General features: G+C 33.7%; 1 protein-coding gene across 12 annotated transcripts in view; it reads right to left on the bottom strand.

The window, feature by feature from the left end:
• Positions 1-19,064, bottom strand: part of TCF12 (transcription factor 12) — a 402,065-nt gene that overhangs the window by 52,923 nt on the left and 330,078 nt on the right. For 9 of the 12 annotated variants that reach the window (XM_070054250.1, XM_070054251.1, XM_051821974.2 and 6 more), the window contains 4 exons: positions 7,183-7,288; positions 6,063-6,202; positions 5,652-5,796; positions 5,291-5,355 (listed from right to left, as the gene is read on the bottom strand). In XM_070054250.1, the coding sequence (XP_069910351.1) occupies positions 5,291-5,355; positions 5,652-5,796; positions 6,063-6,202; positions 7,183-7,288 (456 nt within the window). Of the gene's footprint in view, positions 1-5,290; positions 5,356-5,651; positions 5,797-6,062; positions 6,203-7,182; positions 7,289-17,118; positions 17,711-19,064 lie in introns of those variants that run through there. The other 3 variants (XM_051821981.2, XM_051821982.2, XM_051821983.2) reach the window with 1 other exon arrangement.

Genomic DNA, 19,064 nt, shown 5'->3' with positions numbered 1-19,064 from the left:
GCTGGTCTACTTAACTCTTCACATTACTAGTTACTTTTCCTTTCATCCCATTCATCACTGCCTGAGAGCTATTGTCCTAGAACACAGTTCAATCTTTTGCCTACTAAATAAAACAGAATGACATTTGATGTCTTCCATAATCTGGTCACAAAAATATCTTCCTATGTTATAATCTATTTAAAATTAATGTATCCTATTGTTCAAATAAAAGTTCCTTTTTTGCATTTTCTTTTCTTTTCTTTTCTTTTTTTTTATAAATCAGCCAGTTTATTATTTTGCAGTAGATGTAGAACTTTTACCATGCAGACTGAAATACCCATGTCAGGATGAACAGTGCATTTTCTTCTGAGAGGCGGCTACATAGAAAACCAGGTTGTTACCAGGCATTTTCTGAACACAGCTCCTTCTCCTTTCAGAATGTCTATTTCTTAACTTCTCCCCCAATGAAATTCTATACCACATCAAAGCTTAGCTCAAATGTCACCTCCCTTTTATGTCATTTTCAACTCCCTTATACTCTTAGAATACCTTGAGCTTCTCTTTAGCTTCTTAATTTATTCTATGTTGGACATTTTCATTATTTGTATATCTGTCTTATCTTTTCTTCATTTAAGATTTATTTATTTATGTGAAAGGCAGAGTGAAAAAGAGATTTTCCATGAAATGGCTCACTTTCCAAAGGCCCACAACAACAGGCACTGGGTCATGGCCAAGCCAGGAGCCCTGAATTTAATCCTGTCACCAACAGACACAAGTAGCTTCTCAATTTGTTCGATAAAAATCATTTTTCTCACTCCCACCATCACATTTGCTTGTTCTAGCTTGACCATTAAGATGATGACAGACAATTGTTAAGCATACTTTTCCTGAACTTATAGACGGCCTGACAAGTTACAGGACTTTCTCTTATCCCTTTTACTTTCATAAAATGAATGTGTGTGTGGGGAAAAAAAAAACAATACATTTTAAAAGCATGATAACATACCTGTTTGGATCACAGACCATCAACTAAACTTTCTGCAGATGTATTCTATTATTAAATCACAAACAGATTACACTTATACCATGAAGCTGGGCTACTTTAAGAAATTCTAAATACAGGGTTTTATTCGGCAAAGAGCATTCTAAATCAAGAATATATTTTCTTTTTATATTTTCTGGCCTTAAAGAACTCCTACATTGATGTTTTTTGAAGGGAAGAAAGTCAGTCACTTAAAAAATGGGAGTGGGAATGATTTAGAATATAAAGCATAAACAAAAAGTAAGAACTCATTCTGCATGCAGTCCATGGCGCTCTTACTGTTAAATGACTAATGATGAATAACTCCCAATACCTTCTGCCAGGCTTACATGGTAATATGCCTCATTTTACTGCAACAAATGAGGCTCCTCCTCCTATCAGTCACGGTCCATTCCAATCAGCAGGGTGCCAATAAGCCAGAGGCTAATGAAAAGGGCCTCAGACAATAAACACACAATGGAGAGCTCCCAGGCCCAACCCTGGAACTGTGAGCCCAATTTTTTAAACACTGCAGTGCACATTTCAGTTAATCTTTATTATGCTAATGTTATTGAGTCTAAGGAACAAAGAAACTTATTTTATGAATTACTTTTAAACGTCAACTTCCCAGAATTTTATTTTTCTTTTGTTAGAAACTATTGACCATTTAACTATCCAGATTAAAACACACACACACACACACACACACACGCACGCGCACACACACACACACTCTTTCCCCTTGCTCTGAGGTAGAAATCAAAACATAAATTATCACAAAGAAGTCTGATATAATCAACAAAGTTAAACAGTCTTCTTGTTTGATCTCCTCTAAATTAAAGACCAAGTGTTTTGATATGGTATTAGGCACTGAAATAAACCAGATGTTTCTTCCTCTATATAACTCTCCATGGGCACAATCTTAAAGGGTTATTGTCTGGCAAATGTTCAGGGAAACACATTAGAAATGGCACGAATACACAGATTTTTCCTCTCCTTCTATCTACCCTAGTTTATTATCTAAACTAATGCATAATCCACAGGGCTTTGGGAACTTTGTGTAAATACTTTCATGTACAATTCTCTTTCTTGCTATCCTGAGATTAAGACCACAATTATCCAGGCTTAAACCTAAAATAAAGGAACCTTTGCAAATGCATTATATGGCCTTACATGTTTAATCACATACTGTTCTGCATGCTCTTTTAATACCTAAACTGAAGAACAAAGGTTGTACCCTCTGAAGTTTCATTCATGAAAAGACCTTTGAGGACATATATCAGACAACTGGGGAACCAGAAATAACTTTTAATGCCAACAGCATAGAGGTTCTCTATGTAAAACTAGAGGGTATATTAAAAATGTCACATTCTGAGGAACTTTAAAATTTCAACACAGTCATGATTACCATTTCTGAAGATCTGTAATACCTAACACAAAATTTTGATATGCATGTCAGACTCTCAAATGTAATCATTAAGTTTCTTCTTCATCTCTTCTAATTCTTCCTATCCCCAGACAAGGCAATGTTTTTGTTTTTCAGTACACTGCGAGAGCACTAAACATATATGAAAGTGAATGTGAATCTGTAATGCAAGTCAGAGAAAGAATGTGCTTGAAGAGATGTCCGGTTTGGGGGTAGGGTAGCAGATGGATTGAAGGAAGGGATTTGAAGAGTGCAGACTATGGCATGCAGTGATGGAGCAGATGGAATGCATCACCGTCAGCTATGACAGAAATGATTTATGGAATGACCTGGTTGCTCTTGCCTAGTAACAACACAGGATGACAGAGCTAAGTTTCCATGACAACCAAAGCCCACCCACTAACGACCTGAAACATGTCTTCCCTGGTTTCCACTCACAGTGAATTTGGAGTCCCCCTGCCACTCCTCAACTGCCTTCCTGGTTTGCTACTTACAATACAGGAAAATATTCAAGGACTTGAAAATGGGCTTGAAGGGCCACTGAAAACATGAAATTCTTGCTTGCCTAATGTGTCAAGGTTTCTTTATGGGAAGTTTTCCCCCAAATAAAATAAACAGATGACCTTCAAGTGAATAAAAATCTCCAAAATGCAGGTTATATTTTTAAAAGTTGCCTCATATTGAAAGTTCAAATACTATCTGTCCTCTTAAACATGAAATATCTGTTACCGGATTCATCCACAACCAGCAGACTGAATATGGAAACCCAATCAAGTACCCTGGGAGCCATTCACATTTAATAATATAGAATAATACTTTTTTTTGTCTAAATAGGTAGTTTTAATCATGTAAGAACAAGTTCAAAAAAAGTAGGATAACTGTTGGATTCTTAGGAACATCCTGCAAGAGTAGTAACTAAGTGCAGTCTGAAGCCAGTCAGATCAGGGTTCCAGTGCATATGGGCTTTACCCTGACCAGTTCTGTGATCCCTAGGGCAAGCTACTTAATCTTTCTGAGCTCAAGTTACTTAACCTTTTAAACCCTAGTTCCTCATCAGTAATGTGGGGATAATAATGCCAACCTTACAGGGTTTTTTCGAGGATTAAGCAAAACAGGGTATATAAATACTTAGTATGGTACCCAGCACCTATTAAGCATTCAAATTACAGCCAATAATTTTTGTGGGTCTTGTTATCACCACCACTACTATCATATACGATCCAAGATTGAACACAGTAAGTATTTATTGTGCTCCATTTTGTGAGGGGCTCTACTATGTAACAAATGATCTGACTTGGCTTCATTTCTGAAGTTGGGACTTGGCTGGAGAGAAAGGTTTATTCACAGACACATATTCAAAGAAGTATTTCTCCTTAAATGTTAAACAGTTGTTTGCTACTACTCACATATCCTAGAGCCCTGCCCTCCCCACCAACAGCAACAAATGTGTCTGCCACAGCCAACTGCATTTCATAGAATACATAAAAATACTCTGTGAGAATTCCAAGAGGAATATTGCTCAGAAGGAAAAAATAAAGAGAAAAGGTCTAAAAAGAAACTTCACAAAGTACACAGCAAAAGTATCTCTAACTAGATTTTGAATCTTATCAGTAATAAGTGCCCTTTCAGTTTTAGCGTTCCAAAAGAAGAGATTTTAATGTTTTAAGAATTAGAAATGAAAACACAATCATTGCTTTGTCACTAATGTCTCATATGATATAAACTGGTTGCTCAAGAAAATTCTACAGAATCCGTTTTACTCATTTTAGCATCAAGTATTTCAATGAATCTGTTTTTTTTTAAAGGCTCTCATTTTCTATCTTTTGAATGAATCAGCTGCAGTTGATTGATTGATCGTTTTTTCCTTTTAAAAAAAGAACTTTCCAACTTGGCATTTCATTCTCTGTATCAGAAGAATGAGTTGTCTTTCCTGGTTTCGTTTGATTTATTTTAATGGGACTTTCACAAAGTATGTATTTAAAACAAACAAGCAGACTTTACAATTAAATCTCAATAATTTGTGTTTTACTTCTGATTTTTTTTTAAAGACATATTTACTTATTTGAAAGTCAGAGTTACACAGAGAGAGAAGGAGAGGCAGAGAGAGAGGTCTTCTATCCGCTGGAGCTGCACCGATCCGAAGCATGAGCCAGGAGCTTCTTCCGGGTCTCCCATTTGGGTGTAGGGGCCCAAGGACTTGGGCCATCTTCTACTGCTTTCCCAGGACATAGCACAGAGCTGGAATGGAAGTGGAGCAGTTGAACCGGCGCCCATATGGGATGCTGGCACTGCAGGCGGCGGCTTTATGCCACAGCACTGGCCCCTGTATTTTACTTCCAATCCAGCTCCCTGCTAATTTGCCTGGGAAAACAGTAGAGGATGGCCCAAGTCCTTGGGCCCCTGAATACATGCAGGAGACTGGAAGAAGCAGCTCCGGACTCCTGGCTTTGGACCAGCTCAGCTCCAGCCACTGAGACCATTTCAGGAGTGAACCAGTGGATGGAGGACCTTACTTTCTCTGTCTCTACTTCTTTCTGTAACTCTTTTAAATAAATAAAAATAAAATTTTTAAAAAAGTCTGTTTTAGATTTAAAAAAAATTTCTCTTCCTTCACCTGTATATGTACCATTAAAACAAAAACATATATTAAATTAAATTCAGTAGGGTAGTACTTAGGGTAGGGTGAGGAGGTTCTAGTATTAATTTAGGACATGAATCAATACTAACCAAAAATAGCTCTGAATGATTAAGTTGATTTGTTGTAACTATACCCTTTAACTATGACATTTATTGCCCACAAAATCTAATCACTGTATTCAGCAGTGCAGAATTCATTCATCGGAATATGTAAAATCAATACTCACAGAAGCCAAGGCCTTTCCAAGTGCATCACCTGTCTGTGAGCTTCCAGCAGCATTCCCTCTGGTTCCTGGATAGTTCAAGTAGACACAAGAATTTCATCAGACAAGTATGCTTTTTTGGCCCTCAGCTCTTATTTTAAGGTATTCTCTATTGTTATCTTACATCTGTCACCACAAACCCAGATATATTTTGTTTGTTATACTTAATAACCTAAAGAAAAAATGGGTCTATATTAATGAAAAAGAAAGTTTCTGTTCTTCTTTTCATTTTTAAACCAAACATTAAAAATATATTGAAAGATACTGGATTTACTGAAAACTATGAAATCAGGTTTTAGGAAATTCTGCCAACCCAAACGCTCACCAAGAATGCTATCTGATCCATTGATGGGAGGGGTATGTGAGGCAGCAACATAAGGTGAGCTGCTGGTACCTCCACGATGGAAGCTGGACATCGGTGGAAGACTTGTGTTTATGTCTGTTGGTGAAACTGAATGTGGAGGGTAACTCTAGAAAAAGTGGAAAAGAGATACGCTCTATTAGATGCATTTCCTGAATACCACATACAAGAACAACTACAACAACAGGTCAAAAAAGTCATTCCAAATTAGCAGCTGAGGAGCGCTACTACTGTCATTTACTTTTTAAAAAAGGCACAGTAAATGCAGTAAACCTAGAAGTGATTTTGCAGAAAACAAAATTTATTCCATAATACAAAAAGAAACAGAGGTGAGGACGAAACGCTGCTGCAACCTAGTCCTGTGTCACAGCCTACCAAGCGGTCATGTGAATGAAGGCTGCCGTAACTACTGGACTGAGACAGGTGAGAAGTGGAGGTCCCCAGAATTCCACCAAAACCAGGCTGGCTCATCCCATTTGATGAACTCCAAAGATCAGAAGAATTGTGGGTCCCATCTAAAACAAACACAGAAATACAAAATTCTCCTTAGCTAGAGTTTTTTTTGATGACACAAAAAAATTCAGAGTACCCTCTAGATATTTTATGTTCTTCTCTCCTCTTTTCCAACCTAGTCTTCCATCTGGTTTCCTTCCTTCCAAACTATAAAATTACTATTTAAAGACCTAATTTATATCAAGGAAGATAAAAATTTGAAATCTGGGGATATGTTGGATTTAAGTATTGGATAAATGGTATACCCATAAAAACAGAAAAAAAATATTCTTAATAGGCAATTGGCATTGAGATTGTAGAAAACATTTTGAAACTATGGAAAAACAAATGTCTCTATCTAGTAAGCCTAAGTAATTGATAATGACCATATTATATAGTCAGTCTTCAAATGAACTGGGTCTGCAATGAGTTCACTCACCAACATAAAGTCAAAGAACCATTTATGTCATAATTTACTGCTCATATATATATACACATATATATGCTTCTCATAATCCCAAACCACAGGAGGCCAAATAAAAATGATTTGCTAGACATGAATTAAAGGAAATGCAACACTTTTTCTTCCTTAACAAGTCTTACTCTGTTCTGTGATATTCACTTTTTATTTATACTGGTAATTATAGGTGTGATATGAATATGTAATTTAAAGATGAAACCAGAGTTGTTAATAACTTTCATATATTTAAATTTTACAATGAGCAAGAATAGCTCTACTCATTTTTTTCAATTTAAGTCTTTATAAATTCAATCAACACTGGATGGACACTCCAATGGTTGCTGGATAATTCAACTAAACTGCAGTTAGCAATAAGCAGTGCAAGAAAACTATAATGTTAGATTTTAAATTTACATCAGCCAAAAAATGCCTAGAAAATAATGTCTCAATCCTGTCTAGGAATTCTCTTTTATCACATTTGAAAATACTGGCTAACACACAACTAAGTGCAGCGGTACTTGACAACTGTGTGTTATTACTTACCTTGCATAAAGAAAGTGCTAGCAAACATACTGGTTGGTGGCTTAGGAGATGGATAACTAGGAGATTCACGATTGAAGTCATCTGAATTTGGGGATGGTGCATATACCTTAAATTAAACAGAGTATTGAGTAAAAATGTGAATGACTACCATATTACTTATGTAAAATGAGTTCTACATTTCAGAAAGGACCTAAAAAGGCCAACCCAATCTCTATAATGACCTAACACAAATGCAAAGAATACTGTTTAAATCTGCATAAATAATGTCAATCTTGTTACTTTATTTACATTTCCTTTCAGCGTATTATTAAAGAAAAACACGACCCTAATTATCCTTGCAATGCATCTTGGTGTGATAACTGTACTAGGTGGCTGAATAAAGCCCTAAGTGTTGGCTTGGCACAACAAAACACAACCCTCAGTTAGGTTTATGACTTAAATTATGAGGGAATCAACAAATATCCTTTGAATATAAGCATGAAATAAAGTTGGGGTTCATAAAATTCATTTTCATTGTTTGATTTGTCACATAAAATAAAAATGATTTGCTATCCTTTGTTACCATTAAAAGTTGACTGAAAGGCACAACACAATTGTTTTGGAACTTCCTTAACTTAGTAGGATTAGAAAATAAAACCAAATTCTGCTGAGAGGTTTTAATTCTTTAATTTCAAGTATATTTTTAACTCTGGCACAGTTTTCAGACAAACCTCACTTAACTTGTTAAGAGTAGTATTAATTCCCTTCTGTAAATCTTTGCTTCAGATAAGCAAACTATGAACATTCTATATTAGCAAATGGCCAACATTTGCATTCCACGGGGAAACTAAATGGGCAACCAAACAACCTTAATGATCAAAAAATGATGATATTCTCACAACTACTTTAACTAAGAAGAATAACAAATAACATTTAAAGTGATGTATTGTCTGTTAAAAGTAAACCAGGAGTCAGGAGGAAGGGAAAGTGAGCTGTATGAAAAGCATATGAAACAAACTATTTTGTTTTAGTTTGCAAAGAGTGTATCCACTATAAAAAAATTTGGGATTAAAATGGGAGCCACATTTTTTATTTATTTAAGTTACCTACCAATTATATAACTATCAAGAATGAGACACTAAGTATAAAGCCCTCTGAAAAATTGCCCTAACCTTCCTCAATTTCCTTTGTTGTAAAATGCTAAAAGTACTTGTACATCAGGAGGTTGAGGGGAAGATCAGACGAAAATATAGGACCTTGTACAAAGCAGGCAATCAATAAGCATTATCTAATATTATCATTTTTCTGTCATTCTAATAGGAACAAATATGCTGCTAAATATTGCCCCTCTTCATTCCTTGAATACTTTTCTAGTTTTTCTCTGCCATGATTCTACTTATATACAGATAATTTATTCTCCACAAAAGGTTATAAAGTCCACTTTTTTTATTCTTACTAGGCCTGCAACTACTAGCACAGGTGTGTCTTTTTAACAACTTGGATTAATTCATGTTTGTTTACTACCTTTCACATCCCAGGGGTAAAAATATACATTTGAGGTACCTGAGATGTTTGGGCCAAGATATATTCCTAGGAATTATCAAGAAGGACCATAGTTAGGTGACTATGGTAGAAAAAGAGTTTTTTCATTATACATGTAAAACATGTTTCTAGCTTAAATCTATTTCACAGAAGATTGAGCAATAACGAAATAAATGATTAGGTTATAAAATGTGTTTAGAGTATATTACATGGTTATAGGCAGGTGAAGTTTTAAGCAAAGAAACTTTGGACTATTTTCTTTTAATCCAGTTTCAGCTTCTAAACTTAGCCATAGCTACATGTCTTCTGCCCCCTTTTGTATTTAGATTTCTTCAAGCTAATGTAAAAATACAAACAACAAAAAGCAGAGTGAATTCACAGATTTAGCTAGAAAATACAAATGAGAATCAAATTTAGAAAATAGCATCAGAATATATGCTTTTTATTACAAATGTGTATTTACTATATACATCATGCTTAATCTGAAAGTATGAAATACAAATTTTTTTCTCTAATTTTATCCAGGTCAGAGACTGAAACATTATGTAAACTTCACACTTGGCAATTATGAGAAATTTCCAGTCTTAATGTGTCATTTCATGTAAAGAAAACCCTACATAATTTGTTGGTTAAAATTTCTACATGATTTGCCAACTTATATTTTCTATCCTTTGCTCATCAAATTCCATAGATGACATATGTATACTTAAAATTTTTAAAATGTTGCAGTCACAAAATAAAATATAGAAATAAACTTAATTACTAACTTATAAATTGCTGCTGAAGGAAAGAGAACATGCTGCTCAGAAAACAATTAAGTGATGTTTGTCAGGGGAAGCAAAGAAACCAAGACAAACCATACCAAGTAAAGGAAGAGACTTGCCAACCCTTACCTGAAATTTCTGAAGCTACATAGAAAAAATAAACCTCATGTTAGAGGTAAAGTTTGTTTTTAATACTAGTCTTTCTAAATAGACATTGAAAAACATTAGCTTCTTAAAATTTTAGAAATGGAATTGGTACATAAAAACCCTAAGCAATATGCCATTTATGTACTAGCATAAATTCAAAATTTTCACCATAATAAAAATATTTTGAAATACATGACTCTTAAAGAGACCCATCTAGAAGCATTTATATCACAGGCTAGATAGTTTTACTTTTGTTATCTTAACCATAGCTTACAAAACATAGATGCAATGTTATGAAGCAGTAGTTGTGCCAGTCTCGATTTTTCAGATCAAAGACTTCTTGCGGCAAAGAGCAACTGATGTGGTCTCAAAGACTTTATTAACTCCAGATGTAGAGAAATAGTCAGCCAATTCCACAAAAAGAGCAAGTCTCTCTTAGTTACAATCAGTACTGACCACAAATTAAAACCAGACTGCTTATGTCATCTGATCACCTGCACATAGATGCCAGTCTCCCAACCCCTGCTTGTTAATGATCTAATCACATGTTTAAATCTCAAGGATGATTTTGTATCACAACAAACAATCTTAAAATTAAGAGGAAGGAATAATGTATGCTTCAAGATGTTAAAATCTACCAGGAGTCAAAGTGTTTTAAAGGCAACAGGGAAAAGTACAATTAAATAGTTTAAGTTGGTCTGCAAAAACATGGTAGATAAAATTTTCTTTAGCATTGTAGGCCCATTTAAGAAAAGCAGGCTCACAGAAGCTCTGTCTCTTTTTCCAACCATTTACCTTTCTCTCCCAAGAATGGTGTTAAGAGAAGTTCTGGGCGTCTGACAGAATACTGTCAGTGAAAGAACATAGCTGAAGACCTAACAGATACTTTCCTTTTATCATTAACTCTGGCTGAAAACAAACATCATGGATGTATACATCCCACACACCCTAAGGTAACTTCTGTAAAGGGATAGCATACTTTAGGAGACAATCAATTTTTCCTGCTTGGATGATTCAGTTTAGTCACATGGGTAACCCCAAATTCAGGGTATGCTGTTCTCTATTCAGAACTCAAGAGGACAGAGTTGTGCACTGCACTCCTGTTTTCGATGCATCCATCATGTAATTAATATTGGAAACATATCTGAGAAGCAGGGAAGCAAAACAACTTTCTGGTATTACAGTGAAAAGATGAAAAGAAGTTTCTGCTAAAAAAGATAATCTTTTTATCTGGTTACATTCAGTGGTAAGAGTGACTAAAAGAACACTTTTTTTTCATCCTTTATAAAAAGATCGCTAGCCTGTGTTATGAATGACGCTTTTAAACATAGCAGATGAGGACGAGATGGGAATTCTTCAGCGTGAGAGTAGCTATGTATCCTTATTAACATACCCTTCTACTGAAAATGAGATGAATGCTCTAGATGAGTGCTATAAAAGAAGAGGTCTCTGTGATACAGAAATGTTCTATATCTGTGCTGTATGATACAGTAGTCAGTAGTCACTTGGCTACTGAACTCCTGAAATGCGGATAAGTACAACTGAGAGACTGAATGTTACATTTAATTTTATTAATTTAAGTCATTCTCCCTTACTCTGCAGTTTAAGATCACAAAAATTGTTTTGAAAAAACTCCCCTGAAATTCTCTTAAGCTCCATGATCTGTGAAAACCAAACACAGCCTAAACTCTCATGTACTTGAGGATACCTTCACTTAATTTGTGGGCTTTTATTAGTTCTTTTGTCAAGGTGGTTTGAATAACAGTTCTTTTTAAGTTCCAATATGTTCAGTATCATTAAACACTTTAACACATACTAAAGTGGACCTCCAATATGGGAAGGGTCTATACTAGTAATAGAAATTACCTTCAGCGTAATTCCTATCAACTGACCAAAATAATAAAATCATCTGATTAATCTGCCCTGTCACCATAATTTCAAAATGAACACACAATATTACAATTATGAATATATACTTAATTTATCTGATGCTTTATATAATTAGATTTTCTATTAAAAATAAATGTTTTATAAACTCTAGCTGAGTACCTAAAACATGAAAGAAAAAATAAAGTTGAGGTTAATGGAAAAAAGGAAAATTCCAGCAAGTTAAACCCTACACTAAACAACTATTAAGTAAGCCTCTGGGCCTATCATTTAAGAATATGTGCATTTAAGAATCAACACTCAAAAACTTAGTTAATCATTGTAAGAAGCTATTCTTTAGTGATTAAATTATTGTTGATCAACCTATGTTAAGTTCTGTTCAATTCTGAATTTTGTATGATTTGATTTTAGTACAGACTGCTTAAAAATGTTCCTTTAATAATTACACCCACACAAGTAAGAGTGATGGGTAGGGTTAGAGGAAATTTTCTAAAAATCATTCTCTATACTTTTCTAATCATTTGCACCCAGTATTTTTGTATGAACACTGATCTTCTGTACACCCTCAGATAACAACCAACATTTTTAAGTTTCTGTAATTTATGCCTTCCAACTTTCCTGCTCTTTCTCTAATCAATATTAAAATGTAACTCCGAAGTACACAAAAAGTTTAAATAAATCAATAAAACAGCTATCTAATTTAAGAATTCCCCAATATACAAGAACAGTTAAATGACATTTGATAAAAATTTCCTCATTTTAACATTACATAAAAATAGCAAATTTTGCCATAAAGCTCAATCTGCTACTAGAGTGTTTACGGTAACTCTAAGCCTAAGTGGGAAATATTTAGATAGTTCCAGTAAAAGGACCACAAGAACTGAAACCACAAGGCATCATAAAGCAAAATATCTAATGTACAAGGACTGACTCAGGGACATACCAGCCATCTCTATGGGAGATTTTTTTCACCTAATTAGCAGGCTAAAAACACAAATGGAATCTCTATAAACAGGATGTGTGTTTATACATTCAACAGTTTCTTAAATAAAAGGAGAAACATCTTTTTACCAAAACTTCAAGACATGTTTAGGGGTAAAATAAAATTAAAATCTCCTTTATAGCAACAATAAGAAAAAAGATTTCCAATTTTTGGTACAACACATTTGAAAATAAATTACTGCTTTTGTTGTGAAGTGAAAATGATAGGCTATTATTGATTTCTAATTTTGAGAAAAATTTCTTTGGAAAATCTTTCCTATCTTAAATCAACCTATCCTTGGAAAGATTCTATCTGTTTATCTACTATAACTGCTACCATTTTTCTAATAATCATTTTTTTCCCTCCTTGAGATTTAAACTATGGAATTTCTAAGGGACAGACAGTGTTTGAAATCTGTTTGCAAGGATAATACACTGAACAAATAAATGTGTATCATTTCTTGGCTACCTGCATTAAAAAAATTTAGATTAAACTATAGCACCTGATCTCCTTTTTTCATGTTCATGGACAAATAGAAAGAGATATAAATTTCTTACTCAAAAACATTAGTAAAGCTGACCAGTGATAATATACTCTCCTGGTGAAGTTTTAACTCCATGATATTTGTACCCAGTTGACTCAAAGAATAAAAAAAAATTCCTTGGGCTCACAGATTACAGTTTAAATTTTTTTGGTAAAGGGGGAAAATGTCAAAAGCAGGTTTATGCTAAAGTCTTCATCATCAAATATCTTCAGCATCTTTATATGATATAGTATTTTCCCTATTATAAAAATGTTATATTTAACTTCAGCAGGCCTAAAGATGGTTTGGAAACTTTAATTAACAAAACTGCACTTTCTTTTCTCATATAAATAAATCCCCCAACAGAACAGAAATGGTACTCTATTTTCTCTCACACTGGTTTCTGCTGCGCTTTTATCAACTTTAATTGTTTATTTGAAAAATAAGTCTGAGAAATGTTTACAATGTAATTTTACTTGCTTCCTATTCTTAGTTCTCAGGAAAACAAGAAATTACCTGGGCAGACAAGGTGCCAAAACCATGGCTAAACCAATTTTTAGAATAATAAATTCTATTAGAAGAGGAGACTTACTAGTCTAATTTTCTGATTTTCTAATGTATTATTTTAAACATGTCTAGGATAGTTTTAAGTTCTCCCTCTTCAACAAAGACTGGTAAGAAATCAATTAGCATTCATAAAATCATTACTGGCCATCTATGCAAAATACTTATTAAAAATAGCCTAGTAGTTTTTCCCAGTTACTTTTTGCCTTTCCAATACAGTATTATTGTAATACAAAGGACAGTAATGATAAATTTAGTTTAGCTTTTTGGTATGTGGACTAATTCACTTGTCCTTGGATGATACAGAAAGAAGAAAACCTGCTTCTAGAGATAGCCCTGAGTTCAAATTCTGACCGCAGCACTTACTGAGTGGGACTTGATCAAGTTACTTAACTCCCCTGATTTCAAGTTTTCTCATAGACAAAATGAAGTTTGGAACATCTACATGACAAAGGGGTTATCAGACTTAAATGAGATAAGCATCAAGTCCTCAGCACAGTTCTTGGCGCATAATACCCTTACAACTATTTTCATGTTTGTTTCTGTCTCTTCTTTCCCAGACTCTAGCTGAAGAAGCTCAACATTCAAAATATGTTTTTAGCTTGAGTTTTATAACTTGGATTTCTGTGTTGTCTTTCATAAGATTAAATTAATCCCAATACAATGAAAAGACCATCATGTCTGTACTTGCTGCAGTTTTTGTAACTGGAACACTTTGCAGCATCTGTGTTCAAGGCCTAGAAAAATTGAGACTGATTAGATCAGAGGAAGGCTGAAACTCCAGAATCTTCAAAGCAAACATAGGGTCTCCTCCCCTCCCCGCGATTTTCCTTTCCTTTACCTCTAGATTTTCTACCTTTTCACATGAAGGACACATAATTCATTATACCAATGAGAAAACTGAATGCAGGCCGAGTTCTTTAAAAGGACTGCAGAAATCCACTCTTTCTTACTATTTTAAAAATTTCCCCAAAAGTATAATGTTCAAAATAGTTTCAATTTCCCTATTTATTTAAACAAACATATATTAGTATCCTACAAATTATGCAGAATACAGCTATGTAAAGGTTACATACAATGTAGTTTTTGGCTTTTCTTTTCTGCCTATGCAAGCCCAAGTTTGTTTCATTTACAATACTGACCATGTAATCTTAGGTAATTAAACATGAAAAGGCTGTTCTTCTCTGATTCATTTGTCTTTTCCTAGAGTCTGCTTAGTTTTATTAAAAGATACCAAATACCCTTAAATGCATAGAGCCAACGTGAAAACTTAAAAGTAAAAAACTGGGAAAAAAGAGGAAGCATTTTATTTAAAATCAAGACTGCTTAAAAAAGTATCCTAATACCTATAATGGTATGTTAAAACTGAAGTTAATGTGAACTTATAGCATTTCAAAATATTAATCTATCATCTTAAATTGATAAAATGAGATTAAAGAATAAGCTTAAATGTAACCTTTGTATCGTAAGAATTACATAAAAATTCCATAACTCAAGTGAGGAAGTATATTTCACATACAATCAATAATTACTACTAGAAGTGCTAATTTTAACCATAAAACATTAATACACATTCCCCAATATATACTAAGACAATTATTTATGTAGTCTGTAGACAATATAATGACATGCCACATGATTTTCTTTTGGAGAAAATGGAGGAGTTATTAGTAATAATATAACAATAATTTTTAATAAAATTTTTAATAATTATTACAGAATAATATCCAAAAACTAGAGGTAGGTTAGAAACACACATGTAAGTTGTGGGGCCTTATGATTCAGAGGATAAGACAGTATAACATCACACTATGCATTTTTCAATGACAACTAAGCCACCTTTGACCTATATAAGGCACAGGCTATCAATTTTCAGGCTACATTTTACCATACAAGCTATACCATCTACCATAAGCCTGGAAATACTTAATACTATCAAAGCTGTCCCCACCACACCCCTCCCAATGTAGAACAAAGAAAAATGTTGTAATAGAGTGATCTGTGTTCTCAAAAGAATAAAATCTAAACTCTCTTTGAGTTATAGTGTTCAATTCAGGGATCCTATGTAAGTGATTTTACTGAACTTACAAAAAATACATGCACACATCCACATACCATCTTAAAACAGACTATTTTACTTAGATTAGGACACAAAAGAAAAATATTTTCACATTTGAAAGACAGCTGGCAAAGATATTATTAGGGATCAAATAAATTCACTTATATTACCCATCTAAATCGTCTTTGCACATTCTTTAAAGCTCTGCTTGGGCAGCTTCAACACACACTTTTCAACAAGCTCAAATATATTTTGGCTTGATTATCATTTATGGAGAAGGCTGACCCAAAAGTTTATAACCAAACACTGGCCAAGTCCAAAGAGGCCTTACCAAAGCAGTTAGTGAATGAAAAACTGCTTTTATTAGTACCCAGTACCCTGGTTATAGGCACTTGCTACTTAAAATAATTTTAGTGGTAAAAGGAGAATGAAAAAACTACCTGCTTTTAAACCTGCTTTAGGAAAATGTAATTTTATCTTTATAACTTTGAAAATTAACATTAAAAGTGCTTCTTCCCAATTACATAAGCCACATATGCATTATTATGACATTTGAGGGAAATTGTTTTTAAAAGAAGACTGAGAAAGAAAAAACTAAATTTCTGACTTAAACTAAGATTGTTATCCATTAGTACAACATCTTCATAATCTTTATCAAGTATCTTATAAAGCTAACTCCTATGGAATCTTTCAGAGAAGTTTACTTTCTTTAGAGAACACACAAAATCTCTTGGCTTATGTTTTTTTGCAGAAACATAATTAATACTAAGTAATTAATTTAAAAAACAGGAAAGTCTTACTGAGTAACAGAGAAAAGTATTATTTTAAAACATCTAACCATTTGCTATAAATGGACCAGAAATACATTCTTTGGAAAATGTATATATAACTGCATTCTTTTAAAAATAGTGATTTATTTTATGAATCTGCACAGGGTCAAAATTCTAGTTTGATTGGAAACAGATGGTATCCCAGAAAAGTCAGGCTCTGGACCTGAAACTCCAAACAGGAAATACGGCCCTCACTAGCTGACTGCTTCCCTAATCATTCCCAGAGCTTCATACTTGTTATTTTTATGAATATCCAAAATGACTTTCATCTTTTTCTTCCATGTAGAAAGCACCAAATCATCCTCAATATATATATATGCATATATATGTATTTTATATATAGACTATATGCTTACAATATATGAAAACATCAAAACAAATATGCTTTCAAGCTCACTGCTAGTAGAGACATCAGGCTAAAAATAACTTACAAATTCAAGTTTATTTCCTATAGATGTTTAAAAATAAAATAAAAGCCAATACTATGGAGTAACTGAGATGATGACACGATTTTACTGACAGTATTTAGAAATAAATATACAATTTAGTGTATTTCAGAAAGGCTAAAACAAAACCTCACAGGTTTTAATAAAAAGATCTACACTGCTTCCCATTAAACAAGTCAGTTAAAAGCTATATGAACAAAGAAAAAGGCTTACCGTTTTCCCATTGTAGTAATACATCAAAGAATTGCTGCCCATTCCAGGGACAGGATAAGCACAATACATGTTGATTTTGAAAAATGCTACTCTTTGCAGCTAAGGCACACAGCTTCTCTCCAAGACATACATCCACACAGGGAAACAGAGTAAGTCTTCAGTACTATGCATCCACACATGGAACTACTCAAAAGGAACTTATGCAAAATAGGGCTGAACCAACTCACAGATCACAGAGGGAGAGTTTATGCTGTAAGTAACCCTTTGAATGTCCATGAAGTTCTTGCATTGGTGGAGGAAACCAATAAGACAAACTTCCGGGTATTAAAAAAAGGTTACTTAAAACAAATGATAAATAAATAAGAGAGACACAGTTGTCTAAAAATTTATATCACAAGGAAGTATTATTTTGTCACACACACACACACACACACAAGAAGGCAAACTGACAGATCTGCTAATCTGTTTTTAGTTTTAATTAAATTAGAGCACTTGTGGAAGGAAAACCTTGCTTGCTACACCTCTAGCAACATTACCATCTGGCATGGTCTAAAGTTGCTTCCAACTCTGATAAACACATGATCAAGCAATCAGGAATTGGAAACACTGAATCATGTGTAACAAGAAGGATCTAGACAGTTAAGCCTTACAAAATCACTTCCTGGAGAAAGCGGACCATCACGTAAGTACCTCTTAACTGGATGGAAGAAACCATGATTTTCTTTTTAAATTCAAAATAGAGAGAAACACTGCTTAAAAAGTTTAAATATAGGAAAATTATCTTTAAAAAGATTATCTGCTTTTAGAATAGAAACATTTAATGATGTTTTAAAATAGAAACATTTAATGATGTAAATTTTCAGTAATAAAGCTCCTTGAATTCCTCATTCACACTATCAATTAAAAAGTTTATCCTGGATTGTAGTCTTTTAGAGCATCTAATATGTATTAATCAGTTCAGTAATTAAACAGAAAAAGCTCAATGTTTTTCTTTTCTTTATATGAAGTATAAAATGCTGTTGTATACAAGACAATATGTGCATTCTAGCTAACGAACTAAATAAAATTTCCTAGAAGTCTCTCCTTTCATCATGTCCATTACTGTTCTTAAGGAACACTGTATATATTCATAGTTTATATTAATGCTCAAATTTCACCAAAGTAAAAATTATTTCTGAGAAATTTTAACTCATTATACTTTGAAATCAAAGGTTTTAGGCATTGGCATGTTCCTTATAGACTCAGCATTTTGCTATCTGAAAGTTTTTCAGTTTATCTACTACTGTGGGTTTTAACTCAGAAAAGTAAAGCAACTTTTCTTCTCTTTCTCTGCTCCCATCAACACCTCTTTGTACTATCTCTTCTGTCTACAGGACACAGCTCACAAGCTGCTAAAAGGGGACACAGCACTTCTTTTAAAAAGGCATCTTTCATGAAGCATAAATCCTGTATGATATATTCTAGAAATATAAGGGGTCAAAAGAAAAAAAACAATCCAACCTTATTCTAATGAAACATGTTGATCAAATTATAGTTATAAAACAAAAGCAAACAATAAAATCAGCTAACTTCACGATGTTTTAAAAACTGATAGTATCAGAACAACAATGAAAGCTCCCTACACTCTCCAGATATGGAAAAGCTAAGCAGCAGCTGCAAAAGAACATCACGGCGCAGCAGACTATTAAAATGCCAGTCTGCAGAGTGGTGTGTGACTTCCTCCCTCCTGAGAGACCACAAAGACCCATTTCAATCCTTGGAGAACTGTGTAAAAAGCTTTGATTTACAATTAACAATGCCATGCCTTAAAACCATTCAAGTAAATTTTAGTCTTTCATAGACAGTCTTTCTCTATTGACAGAATAGCTCCTTTTAGAAAAAAAAATAAAAAAGGAAAATCAACCATCTAAAATAAAAATTCCCTTTTAATTATTAGAAAGAATTTT

This window comes from Oryctolagus cuniculus, chromosome 12 (assembly GCF_964237555.1).
Source record: "Oryctolagus cuniculus chromosome 12, mOryCun1.1, whole genome shotgun sequence".
Taxonomy (NCBI): domain Eukaryota; kingdom Metazoa; phylum Chordata; class Mammalia; order Lagomorpha; family Leporidae; genus Oryctolagus; species Oryctolagus cuniculus.
The sequence above is the reverse complement of the archived record's forward strand: the minus strand, read 5'-3'. Positions and strand labels throughout refer to the sequence as shown.